The sequence below is a fragment of the Pristiophorus japonicus genome, chromosome 17 (assembly GCF_044704955.1).
Source record: "Pristiophorus japonicus isolate sPriJap1 chromosome 17, sPriJap1.hap1, whole genome shotgun sequence".
NCBI lineage: Eukaryota > Metazoa > Chordata > Chondrichthyes > Pristiophoridae > Pristiophorus > Pristiophorus japonicus.
Window position 1 is genome coordinate 24567932 of NC_091993.1, and position 21853 is coordinate 24589784.

The 21853-nt window shown below is 44.1% G+C and overlaps 1 protein-coding gene across 1 annotated transcript in view; it reads right to left on the reverse strand.

Moving 5' to 3' along the window:
- LOC139228143 (solute carrier organic anion transporter family member 3A1-like) overlaps window positions 1–19484 on the reverse strand; it is a 215057-nt gene extending 195573 nt beyond the window's left edge. Inside the window, exon 1 of the mRNA XM_070859332.1 lies at window positions 19263–19484. Within this exon, the coding sequence (XP_070715433.1) occupies window positions 19263–19439 (177 nt within the window). The 5' untranslated portion in view covers window positions 19440–19484. The remainder of the gene's footprint in view (window positions 1–19262) is intronic.
- Window positions 19485–21853: the final 2369 nt, after the last annotated feature.

The following is a 21853-nucleotide window of genomic DNA, read 5'->3' on the forward strand; positions in this document are numbered from 1 at the left end:
TTTGAATGGGGAGAAATTACAACATGTTGCAGTGCAGAGGGACCTGGGGGTCCTTGTGCATGAATCCCAAAAAGTTAGTTTGCGGGTGCAGCAGGTAATCAGGAAGGCGAATGGAATGTTGACCTTCATTGCGAGAGGGATGGAGTACAAAAGCAGGGAGGTCCTGCTGCAACTGTATAGGGTATTGGTGAGGCCGCACCTGGAGTATTGCGGCAGTTTTGATCACCTTACTTAAGGAAGGATATACTAGCTTTGGAGGGGGTACAGAGACGATTCACTAGGCTTATTCCGGAGATAAGAGGGTTACCTTATCATGATAGATTGAGTAGACTGGATCTTTACTCATTGGAGTTCAGAAGGATGAGGGGTGATATTATAGAAACATTTAAAATAATGAAAGGGATAGACAAGATAGAGGCAGAGAGGTCAGGGAGACTAGAACTAGGGGGCACAGCCTCAAAATACGGGGGAGCCAATTTAAAACCGAGTTGAGAAGGAATTTCTTCTCCCAGAGGGTTGTGAATCTGTGGAATTCTCTGCCCAAGGAAGCAGTTGAGGCTAGCTCATTGAATGTATTCAAATCACAGATAGATAGATTTTTAACCAATAAGGGAATTAAGGGTTACGGGCAGCGGGCGGGCAAGTGGAGCTGAGTCCACGGCCCCTTGTTGAATGGCGGATCAGGCTCGAGGGGCTAGATGGCCTACTCCTGTTCCTAATTCTTATGTTCTTATGATACTCCTGTGCTGTACTGAGGAAGACCTGCATTGTTGGAGTTGCGATCCTTCAGACGAGGCCTTGGACCGATACACTGTTCCTGTGGTTTGGGTGTGCATTAAAAGATCCTGTGGCACTATCTGCAAAATAGAAGTGATTTCTCCCTCTGTCTCAACCAATATTAATCCCTCAATGATCCATTCTGAAGTGAGTTTGGGAATCTGAATCTCATTCCTGGTTTATATGCAGAAGACAGCCCCTGATTTGGCACCAGAAAGAAATACTTGGATTTATATAGCACCTTTCACAACCACCGGACATCTCAAAGTGCTTTATAGCCAATGAAGTACTCTTGGAGTATAGTCACTATTGTGATGTAGGAAATGCGGCAGCCAATTTGTGCACAAGCAAGCAAGGATGAAGATACCCTGCCTGAGGATGAAGATACCCAGCCTGGGAGTGCTTGATACTGACACTGGGTGCCTGAAATGAAAACATAGAAACATAGAAAACAGGTGCAGGAGTAGGCCATTCGGCCCTTCAAGTCTGCACCACCATTTAATAAGATCATGGCTGATCATTCACCTCAGTACCACTTTCCAGCTTTCTCTCCATACCCCTTGATCCCTTTAGCCATATGGGCCACATCTAACTCCCTCTTGAATATATCCAATGAACTGGCATCAACAACTCTCTGCGGTAGGGAATTCCACAGGTTCACAACTCTGAGTGAAGAAGTTTCTCCTTATCTCAGTCCTAAATGGCTTACCCCTTATACTTAGGCTATATCCCCTGGTTCTGGACTTCCCTAACATCGGGAACATTCTTCTTGCATCTAACCTGTCCAGTCCCGTCAGAATTTTATCTGTTTCTATGAGATCCCCTCTCATCTTTCTAAACTCCAGTGAATACAGGCCCAGTTGATCCAGTCTCTCCTCATATATCAGTCCTGCCATCCCGGGAATCAGTCTGGTGAACCTTCGCTGCACTCCCTCAATAGCAAGAATGTCCCTCCTCAGATTAGGAGACCAAAACTGAATACACTATTCCAGGTGCGGCCTCACCAAGGCCCTGTACAACTGCAGTCAGACCTCCCTGCTCCTATACTCAAATCCCCTAGCTATGAAGGCGAACATACCATTTGCCTTCTTCACCGCCTGCTGTACCTGCATGCCAACTTTCAATGACGGATGTACCATGACACCCAGGTCTCGTTGCACCTCCCCTTTTCCTAATCTGCCACCCTTCAGATAATATTCTGCCTTCCTGTTTTTGCCCCCAAAGTGGATAACCTCACATTTATCCACATTACACTGCATCTGCTATGCATTCACAAGTACCAATATTCCACACCTTAATAAGCAGAAAATTTGCAAAGAAAAGTACGTACAACACGCAAACTGAATTATTGTATCAAGGTACACTCCTGAGAACGGTATGTTAGCAAAATGTACAATTGCACCATCATGAGGCCAGTGAAAAATTGTGGCAATTGTTTTTAATTATAATATTTTTAACTGTGACTACATTTTGCAGTTTTATTAATGCCTGATTCCACTGAGAATTTTTCAAATAGCAACAGTAATTGGAACTCTTACTGCAGCATCAGTGACACAAATTCATTCAATGGGCTCGCAAGGGTCTTGACACTGCGTGCAGTTATCAAATACAATCTGTGGCATGTTCTTGTCGCCATAGCAACAGTTGCAAAGTGGCTGTCTCTCAAAAACACCTTCACAAAAAGTGCTTCACTCATGAAAGCTGCAGGCCGCCCTCCCTCACAGTGGCCTAGAAATTGGATCAGGCAGTGCCCGAAAAACAGACGCTGAAGGTTCCAATATGGCGTGCACGCTCAGTCCACACAGGCAAAGTGCCACGGCCCAAATTGGTTGGTGCGCCCTGTAACGTATTTGCTTCATGGGTTCTTTACTTAAGGGCAAGGGGATGTACAAGAGGCCAGAATTGGAGGAGCGCAGAGATCTCGGAGGTTTGGAGGAGGCGTGAGTGTGTGTATGTGTGTCGGAAGTGCAAGGTTGTAACGTATTTGCTTCATGGGTTCTTTGCTTAAGAATTCATAGCAACACATTAGTATTAAGAACTAGCTGGTTAATTGACAAAGGTTTAACAATCACACTGCACATTACCAGTTCATCCACGAGGCTCACAATTGCATAACTCACCGTGAATGACTTAGACCCAACTGGCTGGGGTTTTACTGAGTCTTATGACTATCACGTGACTGGCTAAACCACTCACAATGCAACAGCTCTGCAAACCTGTGGGCATGCTCACAGGTGCATACATTACACGCCCCAAATTGGTCAGTGTGGTCACCTGAAAATAGCGTTAGGCCCTCTGTCTATGTAAATGGCGGACCCAATGACAATTTTGGAGAAACGCCTACACCCCCCTCCCCCATCCCTCTTCCACCCTGTGGTGCTGACATCTCCGCCGGACAATGTTGCTCCCCTGCGTGACCGGTACACTTCAGCTGTGGCCAGTGGGTAGCACACTTGCCTCAGACGTTCTTGCATTCAATTTCCACTCCTGAGACTTCGGCACATAATCCAGGCTGACACTCCAGCGCAGTACTGAGGGAGTGCTTCACTGTCAGAGGTGCCGTCTTTTGGATAAGACGCTAAACCGAGGCCCTGTCTGCCCCCTTAGGTGGACTCAAAAGATCCTACGGCATTATTTCAAAGAGCATAGGAGTTGTCCCCGGTGTCCTGATCCATATTTATCCCTCAACCACCATCACTAAAACAGATTATCTGATGATTATCCCATTGCTGTTTGTGGGACCTTGGTGTGTGCAAATAGGCTGCCGCGTTTCCTACATTACAATAATGACTACACTTCAAAAAGTGCTTCCTTGACTGTAAAGTGGGTTGGGATGTCCTGAAGTTGTGACAGGTGCTATATAAATGCAAGTGTTTCTGTCTTTCTTTCTTGGAGTGAGACTGAAGCCTCCAGCACTCTGGCTGTGACTTGATGACGGAAGAGGAATGATTTCAGGTGGTCCTCTTGCGTCAGTTTTGGCACAGCGGTTGCAATCACCGCTTGAGTTCAAGCTGAATCCGGGCACGGACCAATGTTGTTTTTTTAGATTAAAGTCGTATTCAGGTCATTAACTGACATTGTCTCTTATATTCTAAAGCACAATCTTGCCCACAAAAAGTGCTAAATAGAGCAGCGATTTATGCTGTATAAAATTTGGAGCGACGCCGCCTACTTGAAAAAGTGTTTGTTAACAAGCCTCCTCATCGCCCGTGGCATCGTCAAAATTAATAGATCACTCAAAATTCAAATAAAGGATTTGCCAAATTTGGTTTTCATGAAGCTGTACAGTGATCTCACCAGGCTGCACCTCCAACACTGCATTCAGTCTGGTCACTAAAGACACAACGACAGTGTAAAACCCTGGAGCACAGGCAGAGACATGTCACGGTGCTCAGCCCGAAAGTGCCACCTTATGAATTCGCGCTCCCAGCATGGCGATCTGCCAGCTGAGAGTGCGCAATTCTCGCTTAGACAACCGTACCCCAAGACATTCCCTCCATTAGTTTTCATCTCAGTGAGCCAACTCAGCAGGTTATCTGCTCCTATTACCTTGCCAGCTATCTATGGAGTCTAATCCTAAATTAATCTCGCCAATTTATATCAATCTCAAACACTGATCTCAATTGTAAATTAAATCAGCAAGCAGCTAATGCGGAATTACTGTGACATAACTAAACTGTCTTTGTAACCCCTGTTATTTATTCCATTAATTATCCCTATCTGCTAATTATTTGCAAATTCAACGGGAGTAATTTTGACTTTCAGGCAGTCAAAGTTACCCCCAGTAAATGGAAATGTGAATCGGGCGGGATGTATAATGGAAAACTGAATCGATATTGCTCGTTTTACACTTTCACCCCAAATCATAGATAAGATAAGAACATGAGAAATAGGAGCAGGAGTAGCACCTACGGCCCCTCGAGCCTGCTCCACCATTCAATAAGATCATGGCTGATCATCGACCTCAACTCCACTTTCCCGCCCGATCTCCATATCCCTTGATTCCCCGAGACTCCAAAAATCTCAGCCTTGAATATATTCAGAGACTCAGCATCCACAGCTCTCTGGGGCAGAGAATTCCAAAGATTCACAACCCTCTGAATGAAGAAATTCCTTCTCATCTGTCTTAAATGGCCGACCCCTTATCCTGAGACGATACCCCCTAGTTCTAGACACTCCAGCCGTGGGAAACAACCTCTCAACATCTACTCTGTCAATCCCCTTCAGAATCTCGTGTGTTACAATGAGATCACCTCTCATTCTTCTAAACTCCAGAGAGTATAGGCCCATTCTACACAATCTCTCATCATAAGACAGTCCTCTCATCCCAAGAATCAATCTGGTGAACCTCCATTGCACCGCCTCCAAGGAAAGTATACCCTTCCTTAGATAAGGAGACCAAAGCTGTGCACAGTACTCCAGGTGTGGTCTCACCAAGGCCCTGTACAATTGTAGCAGGACTTCCTTACTCTTATACTCCCACCCCCTTGCAATAAAGGACAACATGCCATTTGCCTTCCTTAGTGCCTGCTGTACCTGCATGCTAGCTTTCTGTGTTTATTGCACAAGGATACCTAAATCTCTCTGATTTAGATTTAAGTGCTGCTAGCTATGATTCGAAGGCTAGTTCACAATTTTGTTGTCTGACTCTTCAGTATGGGGCCAGAGAGGCTTAATTCATTCAACAGCTCGTGTGGATCCTGGTGGGAGGTTGGTAATGCAAATGCTAATGTAATCCAAACTGGTTGAGGTATGACAATCTGAAGATCCCAAATGTAGGTATCCTTCACTCCGAGGCATAAACTGTGTGGTGAAACCCTGATAGCTCCATAATGAGAATGTAAGGTGAAAGGGGGTGAAGGATTCATCCACTGTCTTTGATGAATATTCTTATCAGGTTATCCATCCCACTGTTCTTACTGTGTGCCAGCTGTGGCTCAGTGGGTAGCATGCTCCCTCTGAGTCAGAAGGTTGTGTGTTCAAGTCCCACTCCAGGGACTTGGGACTTGAGCACATAAAAATCTAGGCTGAGGGAGTGCTGCACTGTCGGAGGTGCCATCTTTTGGATGAGACGTTAAACTGAGGCCCTGTCTGCCCTCTTGGGTGGATATAAAAGATCCCATGGCACTATTTCGAAGAAGAGTCGGGGAGTTCTCCCTGGTGGCCTGACCAATATTTATCCCTCAACCAACCTAACAAAAACAGGTTAGCTGGTCATTATCACATTGCTGTGCACAAATTAGCTGCCATGTTTCTTACATTACAATAGTGATTACACTCCAAAAGTACCTCATTGGCTGTAAAGTGCTTTGAGATGTCTGGTGGTCATGAAAGGCGCTATATAAATGTAATTCATTCTTTCTTATAGAAGTAGTTGAAGCTAATAAGTGGGATATAAATGGTTAATCTAGAGCACAAGTCAATCCAGGATTACTTGACAAGGGGACTTGGTAGAAATTGGTAAAGTGTAAACGCAGGACTGATGTGATACAAAGAATTATTAATACCTGGAATAATCCCTGGGTAGAGTAATAAACACTCTTAACAATTCGAGAAGTAGTTAGCAGTGATTGAGGGGGAGGGGGAGGGGGGAGACCATGGGTTTCTACTGAATGGTGATGGGCCAAAGGTCTCCCTCATCTGTACTTATCTTTGTGATGAACACAATGTCCCTCATGAGAAACGATTTGAGTGGTTTAATCTCGAGAACCTGGGGAGAAGGTTGGGGGTGGGGGGGGGGGAGAGGAACCTCATTGAGATATTTCACGTATTAAGTAGTACTGATGAAGTGAACTCTGAATATTGCCTCAAGGACAATTGGGCCAGAGAACATCAATTGAAATTAGTGAAAAGTAAAATTAAATAAATAAAAAAAATGAACCAGGGAAGTGGAGGAGATTTTTTTTTAAGCAGCTGTTCTAATCTGGAATGCACAGCTTGAAAGGGCAGTGGAAGCAGATTCAACAGAGCTTTCAAAAGGGAAATGTGTATTCACTTGAAAAGGAAATGTTTGCAGGGCTATAGGTAAAGAGCATGCGATTGGAACTAATTGGATGGCTTTATCAAAGAGCCGGCACAGGCACAATGGGCCGAATGGCCTCCTTCTGCGCTGCAAGATTCTATGATGTTAGAAAAATGTGCCCTGACTCAAAGGCTCGCCAATATTTGAAATGATCGACCAGGTAGAGTAGTGGAATCAGAAAATCTATGGGCATTCAAAATGCAGCTGCGCCCTAAGAGGTAGAGTTGCAAAATTAGAGGGGTTTCTACAATAGACTGTGTGGTCTTTTTTTCATTTTTGAAAAATCTTATGGTCCTTTAATGGTTGTAATGTATTTGCTTCATGGGTTCTTTGCTTAGGAATTCATAGCAACACATTGCTATAAAGAACTAGTTTGTTAAACCTTTTGCTAATAAACCATCACACTGCACATTACCGGTTCATTCACCAGGCTCACAACCACCTGCCTCATCGTGGAGACCCTGAACCCAACTGGCTGGGGTTTTATTGAGTCTTGTGAACATCACGTGACTGGCTAAGCCACTCCCAACTCAACAGCTCAACCAACCGGTGAGCATCCTCATAGGTGCATACATTACAATGGTGCCTGTCACCATTTGAAGAAGAAATGGCTGAGTGTCATTCTTGCTACTGTGTGTCGTGTTAACATCACGTGCAAGTGCTACATGCCCAGAATGAACTTTACCTGGTATGGATACCCAACACATCACATATTGACAAAGGAGCTTTAAAATGCAACTTCTTGCTTTTTTTTTTAATAAAGCCTCCAGCAAATTCGTAGCGGGCCAGTGTTTCATTCAATTCCCACTGTTACCACTTGCTCCCATATCCAGGAAATCAGGACAGAAGCCTTAACTTTATCCCCTGGTGCTGAGATTTTGCCTTTGATTTTGAGCGTCCAACTCAAATGACGGCACAACCAGCATGGCAGACAGTGAGCAAGAGTGAGATGAAAAGGAATCGCAGGCTTTGCTTTTAAATATCTCAACCACTAAAGGGCAATGGAGGCAGGAGTGCATGTGATGCATTTAGCTGCTCAATGGCAGGAGCTGCACATGGTTTAAGGAGAAAGACTTGCATTTATGTAGCGCCTTTCACGACCACTGGGCGTCTCAAAAAGCCACAACAGCCAATGAAGTACTTTTGGAGTGTAGTCACTGTTGTAAAGTAGGAAACGCAGCAGTCAATTTGTGCACAGCAAGCTCCCACAAACAGCAATGTGATAATGACCATATAATCTGGTTTTGTTAAGTTGATTAAGGGATAAATATTGGCCAGGACACTGGGGATAACGCCACTGCTCTTCTTTGAAATAGTGCCTTTTACGTGCAGCTGAGAGAGCAGACAGAGCCTCGGTTTAACATCTCATCCGAAAGCTGGCACCTCTGACAGTGCAGCGCTCCCTCAGCACTGCACTGGAGTGTCAGCCTAGATTTATGTGCTCGAGCCCCTGGAGTGGAACTTGCACCCACAACCTTCTGACTCAGAGGCAAGAGTGCTGCCCACTGAGCCACGGCTGACACTGTTTGCTATTGTTCAGGGTATGTGGGGAACAGACGAGATCAAACCTTGCCGACCGAACCAATGCTATATTACTTGCTGCGACCTTATAAATCGATTGGATTACAAATGCTAACTTTTTCTGGGTGGTTACTGTAATATGATGACTGTGAAGGGAGGGCATTTGGTGTTAATTGTTTGTGCGCCTTGGTAGAACGAATAATTTCCTTTCAGAACCAAAAATGTAGAATGAGGAGATGAAACATTGATTATTTGGTTTGAAAATATCTATGGGAATCAAACATGCTTAAAAAGAAATCTCCATAGCACATGAAACTGTATTTCCATCAGCTATAATCCGTGAGAGTTATATTACATGGAACGTACAGCACAGAATTCGGCACAACAGGTCCGTGCCGGTGTTTATGCTCCACACGAGCCTTCTCCCACCCTACTTCATCTCACCTTTCAGCATAACCTTCTATTCCCTTCTCCCTCATGTACTTATCTTGCTTTCCCTTAAATGCGTCTATGTGATTCACCTCAACTACTCCCTTGTGGCAGCGAGTTCCACATTCTTCCCACTCTCTGGGTAAAGATGTTTTTCCTGAATTCCCTATTCGACTTATTAGTGGCTGTCTTATATTTATGACCCTTGGTTTTGGACTCCCCATAAAAGAAAATATCTTCTCTGCGTCTACCCTATCGAATCCCTTCAAAATTTTAATGAACTCTATTAGGTTACCCCTCAGCCTTCTTTTTTCTAAAGAAACGAGCCCCAGCCTGTTCAATCTTTCCTGATAGTTATAACCTCTAAGTTCTAGTACCTTTCTTGTAAATCTTTTTAGTACCTTCTCCAGTGCCTCTATGTGCTTTTTTTGTGATATGGAGACCAGAACTGTGCATTATTTAATGTTATTGAACGAAACAATTCTTTTCCTGAAATTATTAACGAGGATTTTCTCCCTCTAACCTTCCTCTCTCCCCTTCCCACAGATATCTACCTCAAAGTAGAGTAGTGGAGGCAAGTTCCCTGGGATCATTTCGGGACCAGTTGGATGGTCTGATGGGGAGGGTACTGTTGGGTCTTTCTGGATGGATGAGCTAGGATAGGTTGAAATAACCTTCCTCATCGTATCCACCTTGTGTTTTGTACTGGGATACAGTTCCACGGGCAGAGGTCACTATTTCCTGTTTGACCCTTCATCAGAACTGTTGTTGGAAAATGTTAATCTATCATTTCCTCTTTCTAATGTCGACAGACCTGCTATGTATTTCCAGTATTTCCTGTCTCTATTTTAAAATCCCAGCGGTCGTGTGTTTTATTTCTCTTTTTAACCTCTTAAGACTTCATATTACTTCAGGAAACACAATTACGGCGGATTTTTATGGACAGTTTCTGTTGTGAAGCCAGGGCACTGTTTCGCTGCATGAAGTATTATTAGATCAGTTTACCTCAGAGTCAGAAATGTTAAATGGAGTACAAAGGCCGTGAGATTAGGGAATTGATCCCAACCATGAGGTAATGGTCCAGCTCAGGGAATCGCAGACACAAACAGAATTACTTTAGTACAAAACTGAGCTTTGTTTTACACATCGCTCCGGTGTTGTACAGTTTTAACATGGAATTCCCTCCCTAAATCTCTCCGCCTCTCCACGTCTCTCTCCTCCTTCAAGATGCTCCTTAAAACCTACCTCTTTGACCAAGCTTTTGGTCACCTGTCCCAACATCTCCTTAACATAAGAACATAAGAAATAGAAGCAGGAGCAGGTCATTTGGCCCCTTGAGCCTGCTCCGCCATTTAATAAGATCATGGCTGATCTGATCTTGGTCTCAACTCCACTTCCCTGCCCGCTCCCCATAACCCTCGACTCCCTTATCATTCAAAAATCTGATTATCTCTGCCTTAAAATATTCAATGAGTTAAAAAGGCTGAGAGTCAAATTGTGTCAAATTTTTTCCACGTTATAGGTGCTATATAAATGCAAGTTGCGTTTTTCCCCCCAGGAGTAGAGAAATTAGGAAGGTGCCGGATCGGAAAAGACCACTGCAGTCCATCTGGTCAAGACCAAAGCTCAAATATATACTATGTTTTACTCCCGAGGCTAGATTTTATGAATTCGACTCCTGGAGCTGAGCTTCCCTCACCAGGAGATAATATTGGAGAATTGGTAAAATTATGAGACACAAAATTCTGAGGGGCACCACTGATCTCGGCACCTGTATTTTTAAAAGAAAGACTTGGATTTATATAGCACCTTTCACGACCACCGGACATCTCAAAGTGCTTTGCAGCCAATGAAGTACTTTTGGAGTGTAGTCACCATTGTAATGTGGGACACACAGCAGCCAATTTGCGCACAGCAAACTCCCCCACAAACAGCAATGCGATAATGACCAGATAATCTGTTTTTTTGTGATCTTGATTGAGGGATAAATATTGGCCAGGACACCGGGGATAACTCCCCTGTTCTTTGAAATAGTCTTGTTGGATCTTTTACGTCCACCTGAGAGGGCAGAAGGGTTCTCGATTTAACATCTCATCTGAAAGACGGCCCCTCCGACACTGCAGCGCTCCCTCAGCACTGCACTGGGATTTTTTTTGTGCTCAAGTGCCTGGAGTGTGACTTGAACCCACAACCTTCTGAATCAGGCAAGTGTGCTACCCACTGAGCCACAGCTGACACTACTCTATATTCTACATTTCTGAGACATGCTCCCTGCTGTGGAGCACCATCCCGACAGCACTCGTTCGCAAAATCCACTCATCACTTATAAGAATGTATGGCAGTGTAGTGGTTATGTTACTGGACTCCTAATGCAGAGAACGCAGTTTGCAATCCCACCATAGCAGCTTGAGAATTAAAATTCTGTTTTTAAAATGTTATTTTCAAACATCGAACCGCCTTGGTCCATGCGACAGTTTCACAGTGGGCAGTGGTTTGACCAACAGATTCATTGAGCAGCACCACAGCTGCTGTTTCTATTTCAAGTTTCCAGCATTTGTGATTCTGTTCTCATCTGTAATGGAGCCTCGAATGCATCAGACTGCAAAATTACACGCTAACTGATGTATTTACCAGCAGAGATCTATAACTAAATGAAAACGAAAATGCACCTCCAAAGGATGGCAGTGACCCATATCTTGATCTGCTTTCATCTTGCCTTTGCACAATCAATACCATTTCACTTCTTCAACTGTTTAAATCAAATGGCTCGGGAACAGGCTGGATTTGTATCCGCGGATGGACGGGGAGGCGGCGTGGTATTAAAACAAGCGAACCTGAAAGGCCTCGGGTTTGATTGCTGATCTGAGCTGATTACAGCCAGTGTGGCAGTAAAGGGAACTCAGTGGCCCAGATGCATGGGGGGGGGAATGAGGCTTTGTAATATGAATCATCTCACGCCAGCTTCGCAACCCTCCCCGAGGTGTCTGTGCTCCTCAAATTTAGCCCTCTTGAGCATCCCTGATTATAACTGCTCAACCACTGATGGCCGTGCCTTCTGTTGCCTAGGCCCTAGTCTCTGGAATTCTCTTCAGAAACACCTCCACCTCTCTACCTCTCTTTCCTCCTTTAAGACGCTCCTTAAAACCTACCTCTTTGACCAAGCCCTGCCATAATTTCTTCATATGTGGCTCAGTGTCAAATTTATTTGTTTTGTCTTATAACGATTCTGTGAAACGTCTTGGGACGCTTCAATACGTTAAAGGCACTATATAAATACAAGTTGTTGTTGCTATTGTAGATTCGGGTTGCCAACTCTGGTCGGACGTATTCCTGGAGGTTTCATCACATGACCTCCTGCCTCCAAATGCCCCGCCTCCATGCTCCCACTATTGGTCACCCACAGCGCACCGCCTTTCCTCAGCCAATTGGAAAGCAAAAGGACTCTTCATTACCCAACTCTGTGATTCTGGACCGTCAGTCAAACAGCCTTTTTCCCCCACCATCGCCGATATTTTTATAGCCAATAAGCTGAAGAGTTCAAAGAAAATGAAAAAAAACACACAATTTGCTTTAATGCCCCATTGATTTTTCTCCTGGGTGTTGCTCGCAACAGTCTCCTGGAAATTAATCTTTAATTCCTGGTGTAATGTATTTGCTTCATGGGTTCTTTGATTAAGAATTCATAGCAACACATTGCTATTAAGAACTAGTTGGTTTAGAAACAAAGGTTTAATAATCACACTACACATTAACAGTTCATCCACCAGGCTTACAACTGCATACCTCATCGTGGATGACCTAGACCCAACTGGTTGGGGTTTTATTGAGTCTTGTGAACATCATATGACTGGCAAAGCCACTCACAATGTCACAGCTCCACCAACCTGTGAGCATACTCACAGGTGCATACATTACACCTGGAGACTACATGATTGAATTGAATGGCGGAACAGGCTCGAGTACCGAATTGTCAATTCCCATTCCTCCAGTGGCAAAATCTGTGCCACAATTTGCTGGAGAAATGATTGGAATACGGCGCAGCGAGCGTAACCGCGGATCGGGAGTGGTGCGGACAATGGAGAGTTAAGAGTTCATTTCGAATGTTGATCTGTGTGGGAATTTCAACCTTTGGATTGTAAACTGAAGCCCTCTGCAGGAGTGTGACATCAATTATATGTCAAGTAAAAATCTCTCTTCTCAGCTTATTGTTTGTTTTCAAAATAGAGTTGGTTGAAATCTTTCGAAAAGTTGCATTTTATCTCCGCGGACTGTGCCTGGGGCCAAATGATTATTAAATCGTTAAGGAATTCGTGAAAACAAAGCAGGGCCTAATTCTATTAAGACTGCTGTCTCGAGCCAACATTTATTTATATCCGGCAGCAAATTACTGGACAATATAAACAGGGATAAATATTGCATAAATAATGCCACAAGAACAAACAGTTCTTCTGTGACTCTCTCGCTGTGTCACGAGACTCTGGCTGGGAGCTGTGCTATACTTCACCCGTGATTGACATCTGAAGCAATGCAGCAAATAATCACCCCAAGAGGCAAAGTCACAGTGTGTCAAGGATTACCCTACGTTTTTTTTTTCCCGATTGCCGCATTTAGCAGCGTGAGAAACAAGTATAAATAACATCTACATTACATTAAAGCTTCAAAAATGTGAGCTCTGTTGTGACCAATCTGATCAAGAAAATATCGAAGGGAGATAGCAATTGCATGATGATGCCCAGGAGCGATGTTGCTCCTTTTAAATGCGTTCCTGTTACGATTCCTGTATATTCAGCCCTGCAATGATCTAAGTGGCTGTGGTGATCTCATTGGCGTTAATTCAGCAAACTCGATTGTGTCATTGATTTTATTGTGGGTGGAGCCATGACATTTAGCTGGTCAGCTGTTTCGGTGAGGGAATGGGAAAGTATCAGGAAATTTGGGCGTCCCAATTTCCTGGAAGCCGTAATGGTGCATGCCATGGATATAAGTGTTCAGCACATTCTGGGCCCGATCCATTTTGGCCTGGTTTACATTCTGCTGTTTGCAAGGAAGCAAACGTAGTGTTGGCAAGCTTTCTCAGAAGGATTCTACCCCTTTGAGTGTGCCCCTGTTGAATGGATGGATTGGGATGAATGTGCTCTCCATTTCCATGCTGCATGTGGCAGTTGTTTAAACTGGGCCAAAATTTGCTGGCAAAAGTAAGTGAGTTTCCTGCGCACACCGTTCTCCCTGTGTATATCGGCCTGCAACTTGTGGCGAGGTTGAGAGACCCCGTGAGTTGCGAATTGCCACAAATGTTTGGACGGTTTGCGCGAGAAGCCACGCTCCAGCAAATTCTGGGCCAGGATGAATTTTGGTCTGCAAGCCAGAAAATCTGATCCATAAATAAGCCCGTGTGAATGTTTAACTGTTTCTGAACCAGTACGACAATATGCTACAAAGCCACATTGCCCCCAGTGATGGAGTATCATCGCCATGAAGAGAAAACCATCTGTTGTTCCTTCCAAAGCATTATAGAATCACAGGTTGGTCACAGCCCGGAAGGAGGCCATTCGGCCCGTCGAGCCTGTGCCGGCTCTCTGCAAGAGCACTTCAGCCAGTCCCACTCACCCCGCCCTTTCCCCTGCAATTCTTTTTCCTTCAGGTACATATCCAATTCCCTTTTGAAAGCCACGACTTGAGTCTGCCTCCACCACCCTTTCAGACAGTGCATTCCAGATCCTAACCACGCGCTGCGTAAAAAAGTTTTCCCTCATGTCGCCTTTGGTTCTTTTGCCAATCAACTTAAATCTGTGTCCTCTGATTCCCGACCCTTCTGCCATGGGAACAGTTTCTCTCTATCTACTCTGTCCAGACCCCTCATGATTTTGAACACCTCGATCAAATCTCCTCACAATTTTCTCTACTCTAAGGAGAACAGCCCCAGCTTCTCCCATTTATCCACTTAACTGAAGTCCCTCATCCCTGGAATCATTCTCGTAAATCTTTTCTCCACCCTCAATGAGGCCTTCACATCCTTCCTAAAATGCGGTGCCCAGAATTGGACACAGTACTCCAGTTGAGGCTGAACCAGTGTTTTATACATAAAAACGCTGGGACCTGATGAGATGAGCCCCCTCCACCAAAGTCCACCCTCTACAACAATGGAGGATGTGAGCAGGCTGTCGGCCCAACATAAATCATGATCAGAGAATTACGAGAGTTGGCACTGCTCCAGTGTTCACTTGTCAAGAACTCGAGAGCTGATGTAGTTGCACCTCAGCATTCTCCATTCATCAGAAAGGTCCACATGGAATACCACTAGTGAAACTCACACGTTTCTCCTTCTCTTCCCTCAGCGACTCTCTGCCAGACAGTATCATCCCCTGCACTCTGTTTCTGTTCAAAGCTCAATGGTAACTATCCCTTGGTCACCAGGATTCCTTGAGCAACCGTTACACTGTGGCAAATGTCTGGTTTGTTGGTACCCAGTAGAATATCTGGAACATCGGTAAAGGAGGAGGCCATTCAGCCCCTCAAGCCTGTTCCGCCATTCAACTAGATCATGGCTTGTCTATACCTCCGGGCCTCGCTGATCCTGACTTCCGGAAAGACTTCACGCACAGGCATCTTCCACCGTTTAAAATGAGTTCATCAGTTACCTGAGTACTCATTTTTAGTGTGGAAGCAAGTCATTCTCGACCCCGAAGGACTGCCTATGATGATGATGATGGCTGGTCTGTACCTCAACTCGATTTGCCTGTCTTTGCTACATATTCTTTGATATCCTTACCAAAAAAATCTAGCGATCTCAGTCAATCAACTCAACGTCCACATTCTTTTGGTGAGCGAGATCTAGGTTTCCAATGCCCTTTTGTGTAAAATAGTGCTTGCTGAATTCACTTCCAAATGGTCTAGCCCTAAGTTTAAGATTATGTTCTGGATTCTCCCCAGCAGAGGAAAAAGCTTCTCCGTGTTTGCCCTACTGAATCCCTGAATCATTCCAAATTCCTCGGTTAGATCACCACTTAACTGTCTAAACTCAAGGGAAAACAAACCGTTTCTGCAACCTGTCCTCAAAGCCTTAACCCTTGGAGCCCTGGGTATCATTCTTGTGAATCTGTACCCCCTTTCAAAGCCAAGATATCTTTCCTAACGTTCAGTGCCCAAAATTGAGCGCAGTACTGCAAGTGGAGCCTGGCCAGGGCTCTGTGCAACTGAAGCATCGCTTCCTCACTTTTCAATTCCAACCCCCTTGAGATAAATCTCTCTCTGTACTGACAGTAACCACCAGGCCGTATTTGGGCAACATCTGTGCCCATTACATTGCCTCCAGCCATTACTATGTGCCCAATATACTAAAATAAAAGCCACGATGTTCAGGCAGGAGAGCACAGCTCTATGAAGACAGGAAGGAAAGACGCAAATGCTGTAATTCAATGGCGGAAGGACCGCTTCATATTTCGGGTGCAACCTTTCCTCAGAACTGATGGTGATAAATGGTCCAATCCAAAATGTTACAACTTTAGCTGAGATTTTCCGCCTCAGTGTCTCCGGTGTGTACATCTCCACATCTCAATCCGTAAAATGAATGCATGCAAAATCACGGCCTGTGGTGCGGAGTTCCTGATACATGTTCCTGGTATGCGTCCGTGGTACCGAGGCAGAACATTACCACTTGTATTCGTGTTTGAGGTGACGACTGACCTGTGCTGCGCTGCTGGCATATTCCGGTTTATTTCCGATACTAAAAGAGGTGAGCATTACATTTCTTGTTGACAATCGATCAGGGAAGGTTAAGAGGTGATTTAATGGAGGTGTTCAGAATTAAGAGGGGTTGTGATAGAATGGATGAGGAAAAACAGTTTCCACTGGCTGGAGGGTCAGTAACCAGAGGACGCATATTTAAAATAATTTGCAAAAAAGCTAGGAGGGGTTAGAGGGGAGATGAGGACATTGTTTTTTTTTTATGCCTGGAATGCATTGCCTGAACTTTCAAAAGGAATTGGATCTCTACTTAAAAAGGAAACTTTTGCAGGGCAATGGGGAAAGAATAGGGAATTGAGACTAATTGGATAGCTCTTTCAGAGAGCCAGCCACAGGCATGATGGGCCGATTGGCCTCCTTCTGTACTATATGATTCTAGGATTGTAATTCTAACTTTTGTGCGATGGGTACAATGGAGAACTGGATGGTGCAGTGGCTATTCACCCACTGTTCATCACTAGCTGCCTTGGGTAGCACCTTTAACACTGCCCTAGCTGCCATTCGGGATTGCGTGAGGGCACAGTAGCATAGTGGTTGTGTTACTGGACGAGTAATCCAGAGGCCTAGGGAACGTGAGTTCAAATCCCACCATGGCAGCTGGGGAAATTTTAAATTCAGTTCATCAAAAACGCTAGTACCAGTAATGGTGACCATGAAACTACCGGATTGTCATAAAAACCCATCTGGTTCATTAATGTCCTTTAGGGAAGGAAATCTGCCGTCCTTACCCGGTCTGGCCAATGTGTGACTCCAGACCCACAGCAATGTGGTTGACTCTTAACTGCCCTCTGAAATGGCCCAGCGAGTCATTCAGTTGTACCAAACCGCTATGACAAAGTCAGCGTTGTGGGAGCACCTTCACCACATGGACTGCAGCGGTTCAAGAAGGCAGCTCACCACCATCTTCTCAAGGGGCAATTAGGGAATGGACAATAAAATGCCGGCCTTGCCAGCGACACCCACATTCTGTGAATGAATAAATAAATAAAAACTTCGGATCTTGCTGGTCTGTACAGTTTAGTGTCACATCAGGCAGCAAAGGAAGCATGAAAATCAAGTTCCTCAGAACTTGCTCCGGTTCATATGGAGTGTGACAGCATCATATGTTTTTTTTCCTCTGGATCTGAACGAGGCTTCTACATTTACAAAATCACATTACATAGTGACAGCATTCATTATCTAAAAAAAAGTCATCATCATCTGTTAATGACAAGCCCTGCAGTATTTGTGTACAGTGGCTGTGAAGCGATCTATATGACCAGAATTACGAAATGAAAACTAGCTCAGATTTCAGTGAAATTATCAGTCTGGATATGGAACACGTAATCCACCATTAAACACCTGCAGAGTGCAAATAAAGGAGCGCTATGCAAAACATTGCCCAAGGGACACTAGCTAACTACTTACCCCCTCACTGGCAACTTCTTACTTCTGAGGTATTTTTTACGCAGGCCTGTGATTAATTCAGATTGTGCAGGGGACCAGCACAAGGCTGAAACACTGCTAAATGCAGTACCTTTAATCCAGCAGCACAATCAAAGGTGCATCAAAAAATAAACTGGTCTCTGATTCTGCTGTCAGGATCAAGGAGACAAATTCAAAACAGAGACATGTAAATGCACCTCATGTCTGTAGTACAGCTTTCACAGAGGGACAGGGGAGGGCCAGGAGACAGAACAGAAGAGCGATGGAGAGAGGATTTAGGGGCGCACGCAGAAAGACAGAGAGAAGGAGAGAAAGAGAAGGGCACAAAGGCGCACACAGGTAGAGAGAGAAAGACACACACACAGGCACACAACGGCCCTGAACATGAAGCTGAATGACCCTGACATAAACCGATTATTTGGTTCTTCTCTCAATGTACATTGTGAACCCGACGCAAAGCAAACAGAGCAAGATGGCACAAACTGATGAGGCACACGGCTGAGACTCTACTTAGTAATTGATTGATAACAGTTATGTAAGAGTCCCCGGCAACCACTGTATGTTTCCATAGAAACAGCAATCTATCATGTTTAGGCTAGTGGTTATCCTAATTCTTTGTTCCAAACTGCTTGCGTTTCTGCATGTATGGACATAAACATTACATGTATTATGTGTGTGCACATATACATGAATGCATTTATATATATACATTAAAAATCTGACCAAATCACATTAACAAGACTAGGTGAAGTAAACCAGTTCTGCCACTCCTTCTACTGCAGCAAGATACTGGGAATAAAATGAGACTTGAAATCTTTGTAATAAAATTTCAATGTGGTCCAATAAATTTTATATGGTGGGGGGGATTCTATGCTAAAAGGTGCTATATAAATGCAAGTTGCTGATGGGTAATACAATCAGAAGCTTCATGTCTTATCAATCACTGAACTGTAACACACGCGGGCTAATAATAGGATTTACAGACTGCACATATTAATATATCCAATTATTACACAGGTCTTTCCACATCTATTATATTGTGCGAACTTACATCTATTATATAATTTCACTTTCATCTGGTTACCTATGGTGATCTTATCTGATTAATGTAAATTCACAGGCTACAGAACACATTTACAAATTTCATATTTTCTATGCAATTATTATGTGTAATATGCCCACCATCTCATTTAAGATGCCCCCAGTTATTTTGGTACAGGTTAGTGTCTAAGATCTCAAAGTCCCAGTTAAAATCAACTTTAATTTTGAAAAAATGCAATAAAGGATAATTTAATAATTGATATTATAAAGGATATTTGGTCTTCAGGTATTCAATTCGCCTTACCAGGTAAGCGCCCACGGTTCCCTGTGCCAGCATAAGCGCGCACTCTGATACCAGGAAGATCTTGATGTTGGAAAAGCAGGATTTCTTCTCGTCTTTCTGGACATTGCTAGCGCCGCTGGTTTGCGGCGCCCCACTCTGCATCCTTTTACTTGTGTTGTGTGCCTTCCCCTCAGACATACAGCGACACACACGGAGCGAGAGAGAGAGAGAGAGGTAGCCCAACTCCTGTCTCTATCTATCCTTCAGCATCACCACCGCTCCTGCATTCTCCTCATCACTGATGTCCTTCCAGCTCCCATTGTCACCTCAGTCAGGACCTCCCACCTCCTCTCTTATGTGAGGACAGCCTCTTCTTCCTTCCTCCACCCCCCTCCTCCCCCTCCAGGAAAAGTGCTTGCATTTATGGCGAAGGAGCGTGCAATCTTTAAGCCCCGAGCCCGGCAGATTTTTTGGGTGCAATTCCTCCTCTTTAAGCCGTGGCTGGGAAATGAGAGGCCGTTAGCGCTGTGCGGCTGCAAGGCTCCATCACGCTTCCCTAATCCTCCACTGATTTGTCAACTCTCGTGCTTTCCAGTCCAGAGAGAGAGAGAAAAGACAATTATGCAGCCGAGCAAGCTGGAGAAACATTCACCTGTAACACAGCCTGCCGTTCATTCTGAGGGTGTGTTTTTTTTTTCCCAGTGATACATTCCCATATAAAAAAGGGAACAGATTTTGCCTCTTCCCCCAAGAGACACACGCAGACAGCAGGTTCAGTTAAAGCCGAACGCCACAAAACGCCTTGTCATTTCCCACTAGGCTCTGTTCTGATTGATATTTGCCATTTGCCTGCGATCATAATTGCACACTATTGGAATAGAGCAATTCTAAGCCTGCCTCGATTGCAATGAAAATAAACGAGAGACGGTTGCTCGAATTTAGGATATGGTTTACAATTTGTCTCCTGATTGAATATTTCAGTAGCATGAACCCGAGATTTTTGTGCAAAATATTTTTTCATCCTAATTTCATTAAAAAATGTAAACTCCATCCAAATTCTTGTTTTTAAAAATAGCATATCCTTTCAATGATAAAGTAGATGGTTAGAAAAGTAATTTACCGAGTGCAATCTGTTTGAAATATATTTGGACGTATTAAATACCCGCCGGCTGAGAGCTGAACTGAGGGCTTGCGATGTGTTTGTGGGTTATTGTCAGGTTGTCTGTATTGTCTTTAAGCGAACCTCGAATCCACGGTGCAGCAGTTAAACCTGCAATCCAACCGATTGCTTGCAGCAGCAGCTCACTGAAACCCAGGAGTAGGCATAGGTCCACTCTGCAGTGCGTAACACGGCACCCAACATGGAGCGCTAGCCCCCTAGGCAAAAATAATCTTCAGCAAATCATTGGCATGAAAAAAAAACCTGCTATTGTTTAAAACTGATCTTTTGAGGATTATTTTGCATTTTCTAGCCTATATATATATATATCTTTTTGTTAGCATTTATTCCAAGAAGTTGGTGAATAGTTGTTAAATATTACAAATAATCGTTAAAATGTATTCAAGGTACACATCTCTTTTTTAAAACTTATTTTTGCATCGCGTGCGGAGAATGCAGATCTGTTTTATGGGGGAGATGGAACGTATGCAATTGAGTGTAATGATATGGACTCTTTACTTCCAAAGAATGCAACTTTGTAACAGGTAGCACATTATCCAGCACCTCACTGTAATTATTAATATAAAACATGTTGTTAATCAATTGGATCCCACCGTTAAAAGGGCATGTGTAGCTAATGGTGTGATTTGCGACAACTGCAATAATTAGCTAAAGGTGACCAACCAATCCACTAAATAATGCCTTTTTTTCTATCAATATTGAGCAATTTAACAGCAGTTCCGGATCTTTGCACCAAGAGGTGGCGCTCTAACAAGGAGGAAATAGGCCAACTGGAAAACAGAGCAATCTTGTATTGTTAAATTATATTTCAACTCTAGACTAACCTCTTCATTTTAACTTAGCTTTTTTTAAAATCAAATATATTTGAACTCTTCACGCCAGCTGCGCTCCCATTCAGATGCAGTGAAAGATGGGGGCAGTGGTTTAACTCTGTCACAGTATTACAGATCATAATGGCTATTTAAAAAAAATATTTCGACCAAGTTATAATTGCAACGTTTGTTTTTGCAACCAGCACCTGCCTCCGCGCTCTCCTCCAATGACCCGCAGGGTACAGGAAACAGAAAGTTGCTTCATCGCAGTGTAATTGTTGACATTTTTCGCCTACCCCCAACGTGCTCTTCTTGTGTCAGCCGTGGCTCGAAGTCAGAAGGTTGTGGGTTCAAGTCCCACTCCAGGGACATGAGCACAAACATCTAGGCTGACACTCCATTGCAATGCTGAGGGAGTGCTGCACTGCTGGAGGTGCTGTCTTTCGGATGAGATGTTAAACCGAGGCCTCGTCTGCTCTCTCAAGTGGATTTAAAAGATCCCATGGCACTATTTCGAAGAAGAACAGGGGAGTTATCCCTGGTGTCCTGGCCAATATTTATCCCTCAATCAACATAACAAAAAGACAGATTATCTGGTCATTATCACATTGCTATGCGTG